This window comes from Bombyx mandarina, chromosome 04 (assembly GCF_030267445.1).
Source record: "Bombyx mandarina strain Sakado chromosome 04, ASM3026744v2".
Lineage (NCBI taxonomy): Eukaryota > Metazoa > Arthropoda > Insecta > Lepidoptera > Bombycidae > Bombyx > Bombyx mandarina.
In genome coordinates this window covers 5,126,900-5,145,115 of record NC_143211.1, presented here as the reverse complement: position 1 = coordinate 5,145,115, position 18,216 = coordinate 5,126,900, and the positions used below count along the sequence as shown (strand labels likewise).

At 36.3% G+C, this 18,216-nt stretch overlaps 1 protein-coding gene across 2 annotated transcripts in view; it reads left to right on the top strand.

Annotated features, from left to right (window-relative positions):
• The window catches only part of LOC114245891 (LIM domain transcription factor LMO4), a 174,323-nt gene that overhangs the window by 123,061 nt on the left and 33,046 nt on the right, over nucleotides 1-18,216 (top strand). For both annotated transcript variants that reach the window (XM_089740215.1, XM_028178197.2), the window contains exons 3-4: nucleotides 14,874-15,032; nucleotides 16,486-16,669. In XM_089740215.1, coding sequence (XP_089596341.1) covers nucleotides 14,874-15,032; nucleotides 16,486-16,624 — 298 coding nt within the window. In that variant the 3' untranslated portion in view covers nucleotides 16,625-16,669. The remainder of the gene's footprint in view (nucleotides 1-14,873; nucleotides 15,033-16,485; nucleotides 16,670-18,216) is intronic.

Genomic DNA, 18,216 nt, shown 5'->3' with positions numbered 1-18,216 from the left:
CGAACGCTATCCAGCACGATCCATCTCGGTCAACAACTAACAAGCGGACACGAATTCAACATTCAGTCCCAACACAATCGTAACAAAGCTCTAAATCGTTCTATTCGATCAACATTGATTAGACAGCATGCGATTAATATTTACAACTTTATCCATTGGTGAAATAAGGTACATAATGGTCTAAATAAATACTGCGATTGATAAGATCTGCGCAGGATACTCGGGCCCTCACCTGTTTTATTTATTTAATCAAACTGAACGACAGACAATGCTATTGTACAGTCTGATTTATTGCCCGAAGATTCCCTGAGAAATTGATAGTTGTTTAAGGGTATATTTAGTTTTTCTTAATCAGTGAATTACCTCAAGCTTACAAATTGATTGCATTAATATTATTGTAATGTAAATAAATAAGTAAATAATGTATTATTTTATTCACATTAAAATAAAGCTTAGCCCAGTAAAATTATAGTACAAATTGAATTGCTCTATAAAGAGAAACCACATTTAAAGCTATTGCTTCACCAGTTGTTATGTTTTTTATATTTCAATATTCATTTATGTCACATGTATAACATATCATAACCTCTTTTAACAGTTATGTCATAAATCATACAGAGGTTACAGGCAATCCTTGCACTCATAATCGTTAAATGTATGTAAGATGTTATACTGACAGTAGGACGTCTTGTAGAAGTAGGAATGCTTACCGATTATAAGGATTTGGAACAGAAGATATACTGCACAATTGAAACTTAGACCTCATGTCTCAAGGTGGGTGACGGTATTCAGATTTGAGCTCCGGTAACCATCCGGTCATCGTCCTCGTCGAACCCGTCGCTTGCGACAAAGGGCTCGACGAGTAATTTAACCCTCAGACACAGCCCACTGAGTTTCTCGCCGGATCTTCTCAGTGGGTCGCGTTTCCGATCTGGTGGGAGATGGAAGCACGGCTCTTGCTAGGGTTCGTGTTAGCAACGTCATCAGGTTTGAGCCCCGTGAGCTTACCTACTGGTTAAGGCTATGCTGATATAGCTCAAGGCTCTCAGATTAGGTAGGAAAAAAATATGGTAATCAGTTAACACTAGGTAGACCGTGAGCTCATTCAACAGTCAATACAAAGAAAAACAATTTCAGGAAGTAGAAATCAAATTTTCTTTTACGGCACGACATAGAACTCATACTTCGCAGCCTCTATTCCACAAGTTCTCATTATACATACATGCACAAATATTTATATGATTCGCAAATAAATAAATTTGCTATTATAATACCTATACCCATTCCTGTCACCATTTAAATCGAAATCACACAAAATCTTATGTTTAAAAAGAATAAATTTAAGAATTAAATTCGCTAAGTTTTAACAAAAAAATAAATAAAATAAATACCTTATTAAAATAGTTTAGATTTAAATTTGTTTTTGCACTGTCATTTAAATTTTTCACTAATTAACAAATTAAATTTAAAACGAATTCGCTACTACTATTTATAAATTGGCAATGAAAAAAAAATTTGATTATAAGTGTCAATTCACACTCAAATTGCTATCTGGTAAGCTATCCGGAACTTATTATATAGAATTATTGCCACAAATCTGGTTACATTGCTTACAAATGGACGCATTATAACATATTTTTATTCGTTTTATACCGAGTCAATAACCAATTAATTATGGTAACAGCGTATTTTATAACAGAACCAGCCATTGAATATATTGATATTTGCATAGTAGATTTTCTATTAACTATCTATCTAATAACGATAAAATGACTATAGTTTGATTAATGATACAACTTAATAACCAATACTAAAATCACATGAGCGAAATAAAATGTTTAGTATTTATTTATAAATTTCATGTTGTTTTTTTTTTCTTTTCTTTCTTCGCTGTGATAAAATACATCCGTTGTTAATAGTATTTTATTAGTATAAATTTTGTTTATAATTTCGATCTTAGGTACGTTCCAGCAAGGAAGAGATAGAGTTAAAGAGAGAAATTAGTAAGTTTTACAATAACACAAATATTAAGAACGATTATTTTTTTGTCAAACAAACAGTTACTTCTTGTGCACTGATGTCAGGAGGTAAACAAACTGAATGTAATTAAGCGTGTCCAAATAAATAACACGACGGCATAACTGGCCATATATGCTAGTCATTTTTGCATTTAAATTATAATTATTAACCATATTAGCATAGAAATGGATTCGATGGCTAATCTTTGCGGTGTCAAAAATGTTTAATTAAAAAGATTGATGCTTACCGGCGTAGTGAAGTACCAGAAGTACAGGCGAGCTGCAAACTTATCTAATTAGTTAGGGGCGGGCGGGAGTGGCCCCGCTTCCCGTTCTGTGCTCAAAGGTACAATAGCGTTGCCAGATCTTGTCAATTCCACGAAACGTCTGGATTTCAGAGGTACAAACACGAATCTCGTTAGATTCGTGCCAATCAGTGCTAAGCAATCGTGTACACTGTTCGGAAGCAATGGCTATTGGCTATTCTTATCAACGAAGATATTTCGTAAGACGATTTATTGATACTAACGATATTCAGTTGATTAATAAACAAAACAATTACATTCGTCGTGGCCTAAAGGATAAGACGTCCGGTGCATTCGTATCTAGCGATTACTGGTATTCGAATCCCGCAGGCGGGTACCAATTTTTGTAATGAAATACGTACTTAACAAATGTTCATGATTTACTTTCACGGTGAAGGAATAACATCGTGTAATAAAAATCAAACCCGCAAAATTATAATTTGCCTAATTACTGGAGGTAGGACCTCTTAAGTCCGCACGGGTGGGTACCGCCGCCCTGCCGGTTTCTGCCGTGAAGCAGCGGTACGTTTCGGTTTGAAGGGTGAGGCAGTCGTTGTGACTATACTGAGACCTTAGAACTTATATCTCAAGGTGTGTGGCGCATTTACCTTGTAGATGTCTATGGGGTCCAGTAACCACTTAACACCAGGTGGGCTGTGAGCTCGTCCATCCATTTAAGCAATAAATAAAAAATTACAGTTTAGTTGTAAATTAAATAAATAATCTACGTTTGAATTTCGATAAAGTTCATATTGATTTGCAAATTGGTTTCCCCACTTTTCGAACGTTTTCTTCTAAACCTGGCAACATCACTCCCGGGGGTCGTCGGAGCGCGGGGGCTTGGCAATTAGCGGTAATAGTCGATTAGCTCATCGTGCGAGTGCGGCTTTTGACAAATGTTTCCACCAATAAATTATTATTATTTATGCGCGTTACAGATAATTGGACCAATTAGCTGGTTGATAAGCGATGAGATCGTGACGGTTTCGATTAATATTTCAAACAGTTCTCGGCGTGTTTATGTTTATGAATAAGCTATGCTTTAAGATAGGTTTTAACATTTTTTTTTTGTTTTTGTATAGGTATGTACCAACGAGTTCACAACCCAGTTTGAGTGGTAATAATACGAAATAGTTATTGTTCAGCATACTTTAAAGTAACAATATAACCTAATATCAGGGAAGCGTGTATAATCAGTTTGTAAAGCATGTAGATTTTCATTTTATCGTAAAGCAATCTCGGAAAGTTGCCAAATTTTTGTTTAACGTAATTTAATAGTATTTAAACAGGCTGCTCTAAAAGATTGATTAGTGAAAGTTTAGTAATAAATGAGGGCCCGTAATACTGAGATAATTAATTCCTAACGCAACTTAATTAATATTGGTATTAACAGTAATTAGAAAACTTGAGCGTTCGGTGCCGTTGTTTCACAAATTTTTATTTGCTTATTTTAATTTAATATTATATTTATTTCGGAAAATATTAATTATGTTACATTACAGAGCGCTTAAACTAAAGTAATTAAATGACTTGCAACTCTACAAATTGATTAATAATGTATTTTCACTGTTCTAATAAAACCAAGAAATCTGCTTGCGGTGTATAACGTAAAATAAAACCTCGTGTGAACAGGCCGCATGATGAGTTAGCGTTAATCTTAAAATTAATTGACAGTTTGCAAACACGTCGACATCAGATAACAACGTGTGAGGGCGTGATCGAGGAGCGGATATAATGCGGTATGATTAGAAGGTGCGACAGCTAGAACCACCCTACACTTGTCAGGTTTTTGCTTCGGTAATAGTTGCGCTAAACGACCGCCTTTGGACTGGAACAAGAGTTTAATTAAAGGACACTCACCTCTCTTGTCGACGGACTCATCGCATGCGCCTTAATTAGTTCGGGCCGCCCCTAACGGGCTTATTTTGTTTTTCTCGGATAATTTTTAATTAAACGCTTGATTAAAATGAAAGTTGGCGTAAGTAGCGAGCGAGGAACAATCGAGCCGGAGTTTAGGATAATGAATTGATGGTGTTACTTTGGTCGCTTGCCGCTCGCTAGGGACTTAATTAAAAATCGCCGATAGAGTGTGTTGTAGAGGGGAGTTCGGAACGAGTTTATGGAACTTACTCTGGAGGCTCCGTTGTTTTACTATGTCAATTTGAATACGAGTTTGCCTCACGCTTGCCCGTTGTCGAACATAACTCTTCTTAACGAAACCGTGTTAATTAATTCTCTTGTTTTTTATTACCGTGTGGAACAAACAATTAATGTTATAATTAATAGTTATTATTTTCTTTGTTTTTTTTTTATCGTTACGGCTTTAAAGATAATAAGATCGTAGATCTTTATAAGTTAATTAACAAAAAACGAATTACACCGAACTCGTTCGCTTATTATGTTTTTATTAATTCTGTAGTAGGTAGGTACTTTTCCGTTTGTTTCAATAAATCAACTAAGCTAATATCCATTTTATACTCCCGTATTTGACAAATTATACATAAAACATATACAACGTAATATATAAAATAGCTAGAAACGTTTTAAATTCGATGGTGGTGTTTTAGTTACAAAACAAATAATTAAGCACAACAAAGGTGACGTCATGAACCGTTTATGACGTCACTGTCCGTAAAACTGTCTGCAAAATTTTACGTCTTTATTCTAAAGCTCTTTTCTTTCTATACGGTTACAGTGATTGACACAATCAAATATAGAAAACAATTCCTACTGCCATAGTTATTAACCAGACGATTTTTATCGCTTTTGAAGGCAGACGGGTACTTTGGCGAAGTAATGATGAGTAGTAGCAGTCACTCATAGACCTCAACAGTTCGAGAAGCAAAGCCGACTTGTGTTTAATCAATTTCTAAATCATATGACATTCGCTGCACACAAACTGTATGATGTTAGTAACAAGAACAGCACGTGTCATTAGCGAATTCTTGGCTTGTCGGCGCGTGCTAACGAGGTTCATGCTAACGATACGCTAACTCCACACACCGCACCGCGTCTCAGTTCAATTTTTTTTTCTCTTGTAATAATACCTACAAGGCTTTGACGACACTAGAGCGTGTTGTGGAAGTCTGAATGGTAGTATAATAACTTTTATTTTAATTGTTATTCCGATTTCATATCTTAAAGTCGCATGCACGTTACGATGTCAGTTGCCCGAATACCACAAGATAAATGGATGCAGACTAAAATATAATCTAACAGCTTATTCAAAAGGGGCGTTTCGTTAGGCACAACTTTAGAGTTTATCAATTAACTAGCTTTTGCCCGCGACTTCATCCGCGTGGAATACTTCACAAATAATGCTTTATTTTAGAACAAATATGGTTAGCATAAAAAACGTTATAGAGAGCCAACCTTAACATATAGACGTATGCTGTCGCGGACTTTTTTTTAGATCTTTTAAACGGGAACAATTCAGTCATACATTATTTTAGCGAAACCTTAACCGTTTCTGCAGCGCACGCAGCGGAAGCCCTCAAAAGAGAAAAAACCCCGATTTGGATACATTCTCTATTGGTGCTCCGCTTGGTCTTGTGTGTGCCGCCGTGATGTTATATAGCCTATATATAGCCTTCCTCGATAAATGAACTATCTAACACCGAAAGAACTTTTCAAATCGGATCAGTAGTTCCTGAGATTAGCGCGTTCAAAGAAACAAACTCTTCAGCTTTATAATATTAGTATAGATTAAAGAGAAAAAATACTATTATAAATGCGTTCGGTCAGACAATATGCACGAACGAATTACCTTTACAGATTCGCTAATTTACGCTCGAGTCTTGTTTAAGACGATTCCGTGGAGTGTTACAGTAAACGAGATTCCCGAAGCAACAAGTAAGATAACCCGATCCGGACGCATCTCGGTTTATTGAGAGCATTCGTCTCCGGGACGCGATCGGTCGGAACCCTCCGCGCTCTTTGTACGAGCGATCGCTTTATTACACAAATCCACAGAAATTATCTTCGTAGAGCTTCAATATTTTAATAATTGTTATGTTATAATACTCATTGTAAAAATGACTATTTAAAAAAAATCTAATATTAAAACAAATATCTAATATTAAAAAAAAAAAAGACATGCCCGCTGAGTTTCTTGCCAATTCTTCTCAGGACGGAGGCTAGTTCTTGTGAACTGGCGGTAGTTCTTTTGACGTTCAACATGTATGTACTTTCATTTATGTTGAATAAAAAATTTTTGATTTGATTTGAGCAAATTATCTCCATAGCTTTTTTTGTTCATAATCAAATATTCATTGTCGAAAACCAAGAATGTGTAGTTGAAAACAAAAAGTAGGTACAGATTTCAAGAATAAACAACAAATATAGGAATCAATATAGTGTTCATCATGATTAACCACAATAAATTGTTATCGTTTTAAAACCTTTCGCGTTTTGAATGTTTTTGTTTATATTTTCATTTATCTCAAGCTAATCTACTAAGGTTATCTTAAGCAGTATATAAATAACTATTTATCGAATAACAAAAACATTATTATTGAATTTTATTCAGGTTCGAATAAATTAAAACTTTACAATGTCTTACTTCGCTCGTACGAATACAACTAAGATATCATCTGATATATGTGTATGTAAATTCTAGACGATGAATTCCGTTCTGTCCCTTTACCCTTCGCATTTCGCAGCTCTAATGATCTCGTCAAGAGATTTTAAATTATATTCGTAACAACAATTCATAGTCGACGCGTACACAAGCGTGATACTTCAAGCGCCCCGTTAATGAATAAAATAACATGACAAGATACAGTCTTCATCTTAAATTAATGAGGATACACGGGGACGTATTCAATTTTACACGTAACGAAGGCAAATAAAGTTCGGCGGGTACCGCACCGGCGTTGCGTGATGAGCGAAACTTTTGCATTTAATAAACTCTCTCTCTCTAAGCACACTCGTTAATTAATATCGGCATGAAAGGAAACCTAAAACTTGGTCCCGATTACGAATTCTTCGAAACTTGTAACTACACAAATAAAATTACAAATCTCGTAGCGAAATAACAGTGCCCGTCCCTTTTGAACAGTCCGAAGACCCATCCCCGTAACTTGGTTAACATAATACGGTCGTGTAAATAAACAAAATTCACGTGTGTTAATACTAACTACCCCTTACATTTTAATTAAGAACATTCAGGGAATTAACCCACTCAATACAAATTTATTAAATTCGTTGAATCGCAATCAATTATGTTCATTAACAACAACAACAAACTTTTTCTTTTCAAACGCTACTATTAATAAAGCATTGCTCTTTTATAACAGTCTATATAATTATGAACATATAATATTTTTTAGCAAACCTTTTTACTTTCAAATACCATGTTTACTTTAGTTTAAAATTATGTCATAAAAACTATATAACTATAAAAATATTTGTACATTTTGCGTATGCCCTTTGGATTTGACATATCGATAAATGTATATTTATTAAATACGTAGAGTGTAGATCTGTAGTTTTTATGAGTTTGGAAAATAAATAAAAACGTTTTATTAGAAATACGAATAAATTGTATTATTCGTGAACCGTAATGCTGTCGTCTCGCCTCCATAATAGCAGCATTTAATACTTAACGAGTCATTATAGCATTGCCATTAGCACCACAGACACACGACTTACAAACGCATTAATAAATCGCAACTAACCGGTCGATCGCAATCAAATTTTAATTAACCACTTCTTTCGACCATACGACATAAGAACGTTGCAAAAACATAAATTAAGAAAGTCTTAAAAGATAAATTCTCTTCAATCATTCGTAGCAAATAGGATTTCGTTTCATTTACTCCGGTAAGAGCGTTTTCAATTAAGGAACGCCCGACAAACAGTATCGGCGTATGAAGGTAAAATTAATTAAACCGAGCCAAGACAAACATGTACGAATCTATTTGTGTTGGACGCGGATCGCGGAAAACTCCGAATACATGATATGTTTAAGGATTACACCGAAAGAAACTCCGTCTGCTCACTGAGATGGCTTGAACAAATCATAAAGGCTTTTGTAAATCACAAAGCAGACTTTTAGTATATGAAAAAACATTTAGCAGAAAAAATAGCGTAGCGAAACTGATGGATTTTTTTTTTCAGTAATTTCAGTTGAGATAAAATGCTTATTTTTAAATTAAATTCTAAATTACTTTATTTTTATTAGTCTTGAGGATTATAGTATTACATAACAATACAACGTGTGTTGTAATGAATGATTGAAGAGAATTTATCTTTTAAGACTTTCTTAATTTATGTTTTTGCAACGTTCTTATGTCGTATGGTCGAAAGAAGTGGTTAATTAAAATTTGATTGCGATCGACCGGTTAGTTGCGATTTATTAATGCGTTTGTAAGTCGTGTGTCTGTGGTGCTAATGGCAATGCTATAATGACTCGTTAAGTATTAAATGCTGCTATTATGGAGGCGAGACGACAGCATTACGGTTCTCGACGTGGGCGAACGCCATATTATTAATTGTCTTTTTTAAATTATTTTAATTACGTTTCATCTGTTAATAATTTTCGAATAGAATGATATTTAGCTTGTGAGAATGTTTGGATCATTGTTTATCTGCTGCATATTTGAAAATCGTAAAAAAATTTAGTTCAGTTTATTCATAGAATTTAAGCTCAATTTAATTAATAATTTGACATTGTCTACATTTGTTTTAAATAATGTTATGTATTTTTATACTATAGTTCTAAGGTAAGGTAAGGTAATTCGTAAACAGTCAACAATCTTGCCAAAAATTTTTAGGCTTACCGTTAAAGATCGTTGATTATGGTCAAGTTAATTTGACTTGTATGACAATTGACTAATAATTCCTCCAAACTGTGATGCTATAGCGATTTGTATAATACTCGTAAACGTTACAATAACACCTCTACAGCTACAGACCACGACAGTCTATATTATCTTATAGATAGGAAACGTTCACACTAGCTTTAGTAAGGGCTGATTTACCCAAAGACAGCTACCAGTATAGAACGTGTTTTGAAGTCGTCGTGGCCTAAAGGATAAGACGTCCGAAACATTCGTGTTGAGCGATGCACCGATGTTCGAATCCTAGGCGGGTACCAATTTTCCTAATGGAATACGTACTCAACAAATGTTCACGATTGACTTCCACGGTGAAGGAATAACATCGTGTAATAAAAATTGAACCCGCAAAATTATAATTTGAGTAATTACTGGTGGTGGTGGGACCTCTCGTGAGTCCGCGCGGGTAGGTACCACCTTAGAATTCATATTTCAAGGTGAGTGACGGCATTTATGTTGTAGATGTCTATGGGCCCCGGTAACCACTTGACACCAGGTGGGCTGTGAGAAAAGTGAATTTTGGTTAAGCAAGCTCCTTTATCTACAGTTCTAAACGATTAAATCGAAGTCTTCAAACAAAAGTAAATCTATTCACATACTACCGTCTAATTTTACGAGGCTATTAAATTTTACTATCAATACAAGGTAATTAAATTGCTGGAAATTAAAGATAAGTAATTCTACTATCGAACGTTTAACAAGTGATTTATTTGCCTAAAATAGAATAGACGTGTAATATGGGATTAGTTGAGTATTAAGATATTTATTGTGTTCGAATATCAGTTATGGATATAATGTACCAGAAAAGAGTCGACGTTGAAATATTATCTGGTTATAGTGTATTATTACATTACATACCCGAACGACATGAATGTCTATTAAAGATCAAAAGATACCACATTTTTTTACCTTAACTGGCTGCAAACAATGAGTAGATCATTGCTAAGTTAACAAGTATTTCAAAATGACTTAAGAGATGTTCTAAAGATCTAATCGTTTTTTTTTTTTTCAAATATAATAATGTTATCCTAGAATGATATGAAATTTTATTAGCTTTAGTAATCTTAGAGTACCAAGAGCTAGTCTATTCATGATCCAAAAAAGGAGGGGAAAAGGGAAAACAGTTATATTCTCTTCCCATTCATCCTGAAAGTACTATATTATCAAACGATGATCACGATAGCGGAATTGATGTGGCTGCACTTTATAATAAACCATTTTTTTTTGTCTTCTCAAGGTATATTCCACTAAAGGGTAGAAAATGTATTCAGCGTACTACAAAATTATGATAAGACAGCAATTGTAATATGCAAATGAATCTGCATGAAAATTGTAGAATATCGTATTCTATCAAATAACAGTATAGTAGGTAGTACGACGAGAACCTAACCCTTAACATGGGCCTGCTGAGTTTCTCAGGGAGTGGAAATTTTAATCCGATTATAGATGTATCCGCGATGTAGCTGCTAGGCTTGAACTATTAGGTGTCTTTTGGAGGCGCTCGGACAGCTGTTCGCAAATCCCATCACACCTGGCTGAGCTCGTGCTCGCCCTCCTGTCCTAATGAAACTAGAAAGGCCTTCAGACCACCAGTAATAATCCCTCACTCCAAACATAACACTCATAACATTAAGCAGTAAATATACTAAATTATTTTCTCTTGCAAAATAAATCAAATGTTAATTGTATAAAATTTGAAATAAGCTAAATATAACCAATAACGTTTGCAATAATTAAATAAATAACATTCTAAATCCAAACTTGTTCGAATACACTTTCACTTTCAATTCAGATATGCTTAATAACTATAGACGTCTCTATAATACTATGCAAATAAAACCTTTTGTATGCATACATTTTGTATAATATATAAAGGCATAGTATGAAGTGATTTATAGTAAATGTTGTTACTCTGCTTTATTATCCATTTATCAAAGCTTAACGAGCAATAATAGTGGTATTTTAACGTATTAGAGTCAGCTTGTTAAAATTGTTTCCTTCGCGTTATATCTGTCGGATCAGATACCAATCATTTGAATGGTAATTTAAACATTTTAATTTAATTGGACGTGCAAAATATCTTGTTAAATGTTTATTGTGCACGTTTTAGGCCTAACCTAAAGTGAGCAGCACCCGCCTTGAGACATGAGGTCGTATTTATTAACTACAATTTAAGAATAAAGGTTATTCTAGCAAAAGCTTAAGGAATCGGGACGGAAGATTAATTCGCGGCTGAAATAGGCAACACTATATAGTTGCTGCGACTACGCAACTTGCTTTTCGGTCTAGGAAGCTTCAATAGAGTTCAGAGGGGTTTAGTACTTAATAATTAAATTGTATCTTTTCTGAGCACGAATAAAGTCGTATCAATCGTTTTTTAAAACAATATCAATCCTGATTTGCATTTTTACGTAACACAGACGAAACGTAGACATGAACACAATTTTTTTATTTTTTTATTGCCTATATGGGTGGACGAGCTCACAGCCCACCTGGTGTTAAGTGGTTACCGGAGCCCATAGACATCTACAATGTAAATGCGCCACCCTCCATAAGATACAAGTTCTATGGTCTCAGTATAGTTACAACGGCTGTCGCACTCTTCAAGCCGAAACGCATTACTGCGTCATGGCAGAAATAGGCAGGGTGGTGGTACCTACCCGTGCGGACTCACAAGAGGTCCTACCACCAGTCTTACCCTAAGTAATTACTTTTACAAATTTAAGTCTTTGACACATTTTGAGCGCGCAAATCTAGGTACCGTGCTCATATTTGCCACGAATATTTTTTCCTACCAGTAGCCTGCTATTACTAATAGCCTCGAGGGGCTATTCTGGTTTCACCGGACGAGTAGCTCACGGGACTGAGCCTGAGATTGGAATGTGATGGGAATCACTCATATTTTACGGCTTGAAGCGTGATACAGGTGTCATACAATTTTGAGACTACTACCACAAGTCTTAAGATGTATTCACCACGAGGGCGCGTGAGCTCGTTCATTTATTTAAAAAATTAAAAGTTTTCCGTTGAATAATTTTTTCCGTTGTTATTTGCGAACAGACATTCAATGATTAGATCGAAAGTACCATGTTTGACGGCCGTCAAGAATTCGCCCACTGTACATTGCTGCGTCACTTAGATTGAACCGTCATAACAGAAAGGAAATACGCCATTAATGTAATGATTTATTTGATTATAATTTTTAACGACCCATTCAATACGTTGGAGTTTTTACTCGTTTGTTTCTTGTGAATAATACTGCACGGTCGTAAGCATTACGATAGCCGTTAAATGTTGTCAATCTCTTGAACTTGAAGGAAGGAATATGTTTTGTTTTTAACACGCTTTTTTTAGCTTGGTATATGTATATGTATGTATGTATGTATGTTTATGAGTAACGGAATCTTTATACATAATTTTCACAGAAATCAAAATGTTCGATTAATTTTAAAATTTGGAACTGTATCAAGGACTGATTACTACACTAGTATCAACAAAATAAAAATAATATTAGAATAATTGTTAGTTCGGCTAGTAAGCCGTAAGTAAATGTAATAGTTCATACATATCATGTAATTACTTTTATGTAATTAAATACATTTCATGTAATTACTTTCATTAATATTAGTTTAGTTTTTCTGAAGTCGTCGTGGCCTAAGGGATAAGACGTCCGGTGCATTCCTGTTGAGCGATGCACCGATGTTCGAATCTCAGGCGGGTACCAATTTTTCTAATGAAATACGTACTCAAGAAATGTTCACGATTGACTTCCACGGTGAAGGAATAACATCGTCTAATAAAAATGACACCCGCAAAAATTATAATTTGCGTAATTACTGATGGTAGGACCTCTTGAGAGTCCGCACGGGTAGGTACCACCACCCCGCCTATTTCCGCCGTGAAGCAGTAATGCGTTTCGGTTCGAAGGGTGGGGTAGCCGTTGTAACTATACTGAGACCTTAGAACTTATATCTCGAGGTGGTTGGCGCATTTACGTTGTAGATGTCTATGGACTCCAGTAACCACTTAACACCAGGTGGACTGTGAGCTCTTCCATCCATCTAAGCAATAAAAAAAAAAGTTCTTGATGTTAGCGGCCGGGTCATTTTTTGCCTTAAAACTTCCTCATGAAGGGCGAGTCGATAGTTATTTTAATCTAATTTAAACTTTTAATCATGTCGGACATGATATTCATCGAATTCAGTTATTTTTTAAAACGAGTTTACCTGGTACTGGATAAGCAAATACATAAAAATTCAGAACCATAATTTCTAAACTAGATATTTTATAATTTAGCACTTTAAAAAAGCGCATACGTACAAAAACATAATTAATCATATAACTAGTCAGGTCATAAGTATTGTCACACAGTAAAAACTTTTCTTTTAGAATGCTGGCCACAAAAAAATTTATTGAATTCGAATTCCGGATTGTTCATGAAAATAAAAATGTATACTTTTAGATATTTTACTCATTTTTAAATATGGAGTGGACGCTTAAAGAAGACCGTATTGCAGTTATTGCGTTGCATCGTTGCGGATACGCGCCAATTCAAATTTTTAACATACTGAAAAATTTGAATATAACCAAAAGATTCGTTTATCGTACCATCAAACGATACAATGAAGACTCTAGTGTAGATGACAGGTCAAGAAGTGGTCGCCCTCGGTCTGTTAGGACTCCAGCAGTGATAAAAGCTGTGAAGGCGCGAATTCAAAGAAATCCCAAACGTAAGCAGAAACTGTTGGCCCTTCAGATGGGGTTAAGCAGAACCATGGTGAAAAGGGTGTTAAATGAAGACTTAGGGCTTCGGGCATATCGAAGAAAAACAGGACATCGTTTGAATGCTCGTCTAATGGACCTGAGACTGAAGGGATGCCGCGCTTTGTTGAAGCGATACGCGGGAAAAAAATATCGGGAAATTCTTTTTTCGGATGAAAAAATTTTTACCGTAGAAGAGAGCTACAACAAACAAAATGATAAGGTGTACGCACACAGTAGTGAAGAAGCGAGCAACCGTATTCCGCGTGTCCAACGAGGTCATTTTCCATCCTCGCTCATGGTATGGTTGGGAGTTTCTGATTGGGGCTTAACAGAGGTACATTTTTGTGAGAAAGGTGTAAAAACGAATGCAGTTGTGTATCAAAATACAGTCCTGACGAACCTTGTGGAACCTGTTTCTCATACCATGTTCAATAACAGGCACTGGGTATTCCAACAAGATTCGGCGCCAGCTCATAGAGCGAAGAGCACACAAGACTGGCTGGCGGCGCGTGAAATCGACTTCATCCGGTACGAAGACTGGCCCTCCTCCAGTCCAGATTTGAATCCGTTAGATTACAAGATATGGCAAAACTTGGAGGAAAAGGCATGCTCAAAGCCTCATCCCAATTTGGAGTCACTCAAGACATCCTTGATTAAGGCAGCCGCCGATATTGACATGGACCTCGTTCGTGCTGCGATAGACGACTGGCCGCGCAGATTGAAGGCCTGTATTCAAAGTCACGGAGGTCATTTTGAATAAACTTTAGTGTCATAAGAATCTATGTTTTGTTAAGTTCATTTTGGTATATGAATGGTTACATAATGAATAAACTTGTTTCAATTATTTTACATTAAACATGTGACAGAATTTATGACCTGACTAGGTATGTATTTATATCTCGCTATCAAAATTCTCATTTATACAGGCAAGTTTCGTTTTGTTCTAGAATGTTCGGGTCCGGAGGCGCGTGCGCAGCTTGCGGGCAAGCGATACCGGCCAGCGAATTCGTGATGAGAACGAACGCGCCCCAACAACCGCTCCACGTCTTCCACATAAAGTGCTTCGCGTGCTCCAAATGCGGCTCCCACCTCATGCAAGGCGATAGGTATGACAAAAAACCTACCAACATAACAGTTTAAAGCTATAATGCATCAAATATCTATATATTAACTAATTTAGGGTGCAATGGAATCATGCTTCAAAACTGGTAATTCTTGAAGAAAAACCAACAAAGAAATCACATATCAGATTCTAAAGTTGATTAAATGCACGCAATGTAAAACGCCCAAAATCCAGTCTCGAGGGAACGTGGGCCGTGTCTACCAACTGCCTTCATATTACATTGCTTAGTTTATCAAAGGTATGTTATCGCCTCGTTGGTCAAGTGATTAGCTGTTATCCTGACTGGATCAGTCAGTGTCTTGGTTAATGAGATTTGATATTTGGAGTCTGGATATACTTATTCTCGTATGAATTCTGGTTTTAAAAAGTCGTCGTGGCCTAAAGAATAGTACGTCCGGTGCATTCGTGTTGCAGCGATGCACCGGTGTTAGAATCTCAGGCGGGTACCAATTTTTCTAATGAAATACGTACTCAACAAATGTTCACGATTGACTTCCACGGTGAAGGAATAACATCTATACTTAATATTATAAAGAGGAAAGATTTGTTTGTTTGTTTGTATTGAATAGGCTCCGAAACTACTGAACCGATTTGAAAAATTATTTTACTGTTTGGAAGCTACACTATTCCCGAGTGACATAGGCTATAATCTTTTTTGAAAAAAATTAGGGATCCTTACTAAAACTCCAATAATGTAACCCAATGTGTAAAAAAATTACCTAAAATATTCTTTACATCGCGTGCCCTGCGAAATCTATTGACGATAGAATAAAATAATATAGTACGACTTTATAGAACACATTATTATTTACAAAAAGTGTCACGACAAGACATATTAATACTTATGCCGCAATAAGTGTTCTTTTATTTAAAAAAATAAAACAACGTCAAATATCATTGAAATTTTTGTTAGAGACCCGAGCGGAGCCGGAGCGGGCCGCTAGTCGTGTAATAAAAATCAAACCCACAAAATAATAATTTGCGTAATTACTGGTGGTAGGACCACTTGTGAGTCCGCGCGGGTAGGTACCACCGCCCTGCCTATTTCTGCCGTGAAGCAGTAATGCGTTTCGGTTTGAAGGGTGGGGCAGCCGTTGTAACTATACTGAGACCTTAGAATTTGTATCTCAAGGTGGGTGGCGCGTCTACGTTGTAGATGTCTATGGGCTCCAGTAACCACTTAACACCAGATGGGCTGTGAGCTCGTCCACCCATCTAAGCAATAAAAAAAAAAAAATTCTAGTATCCAAAATACGGGAAAAATCCACCGTTTAAAAAAACGATTTTTTTAATTACTCATAAACAAACAAACGTCACATTTCTATAAGACATAAATTCCCGTTTACGTTCTGCTTCGTGGACAATCTTTTTACACCTTGTGTATATATTATGTATATAATAAAACAATAACGTAACATGAATTATATTGTTTTTAGGTATTATATGCTCGCGGGCTCATTAGTTTGCGAGCAGGATTGGCAGAAGCTAATGAAGAGCGCGAACGCAACAGGCCAGGGCGCTACTGCTCCCGTGCGCAAAGGCAAGGTCGGCCGCCCTCGCCGCTCGCGGGAATGAGCACCACCCGCCTACGCGCAGCACTCGCACCAGGACTATGAACAGGTAACAGATAATCATTTTTTTTTGTCCTACCTAAGCTGATTGAGAGGCTATTTCAGCGTAACCTTAACTATTAGATGAACTCACAGGGCTCAAACCGGAGTGATACTAACACTGACCCTAGCAAGAGCAGTGCTTAGCAGAATCTACCACCGGATCGGAAACGCGGCCCACTAAGAAGATCCGGCGAGAAACTGAGTGGGCTGTGCCTATGGGTTAATTCGCTCGCCGAGCCCTTCGTCGCAAGCGACGGGTTCGACGAAGACGGTGACCGGTGCTTGTGGTACCTAAAAACACCGATAATGGATCGGGAGGATACGTAATGACGTGTTTTGGGCATAATCTGATATTCAGTGTGCTTAGTGCGAGTTTTTTAACGTTTGTATGTTTGTATGGAGTTGGGTATTGTTCGTATGGAATTTGTATGGAGTTGGAGCGTTTGCCTACGTTTGCCGCTAGGGGCGCTGTTCAAACTGCATACAAATTTGAGATAACTTTCACGCTATCGAGAACGTTAAAAAACTCGCTCTAAGCACATTGCCATCACCGAACTTAAAACAGTCCAAAGTCTCTCAATTGTATTGTAAATACAACGGCTGTACCAAACCGGATATCGGAACCGCATTGCCACAGAAATAGGAACAATATTTAATTACGTGTCGAATTCTTTTAGATGCAACGTTCACGAGTCCGCTTATAACAGAATGGACTGAATGCAAATACGAATTGATCGATAACATTAATTTATTAAACCGAAATTCGATTCATTCGAAAATCATTAGGCTTTTTTTTTTCATTGTAAGCGAACAGCTTGCAAATCGTTACAATGTTATTTGTGGGCGCGATCACGTTTGACCTTTAGTGGAGTGATTAACGTGTCGTGACTGTGTATTCATTATTTATTTCCTAACAATAATTAATAACGATAATAATTAACCGATGCTTGATTGCCCTTTGAACGATACCATTGACTTTCATTGAACAGATTGAGTCGAGGAAAAGCATGTATTTATCGAAAGGGCTTAGATTTTTTTTTTTTTTTTTTTTTTTTTTTTTTCCTACCTGTGCTGATAGCCTTGAGAGGCTATTTCAGCTTCACCCTAACGTGTGTAGGTGAGCTCACGGGGCTCAAACCGGTGAGTAGGGCTTAGATAGTTCGAACCTTATTAAACTAATATTTTCACTTAATATGCCGAACTCAATGAAAACTTGCGAATATTTGCAAGCTTAAAATGTTAATATTGTTTTTATTGAAAACACCGTTTATTAGTGTTGATCGGTTTAAAAGTAGGTACTGCCGATATTACAAAATAATTGAAACTACAATCTCAAAACGGACCAGTGGCCAGCGCAATAAAAAGCTTAATTACTGGTTGTAGGTCGTATTTTAAGCCCGAGTGGGTAGGTCTTCGATCCAATTTCTACCATCTAAGTAGTCGTGCGTTCCCGTGAGAAGGATGCGATTGCCTTAACACACTACTATCGAGCCCAGTTACAATCTAACACGGACAAGAAAAAACTAATAGCTAAATAGGATTTTCTTTAGTATT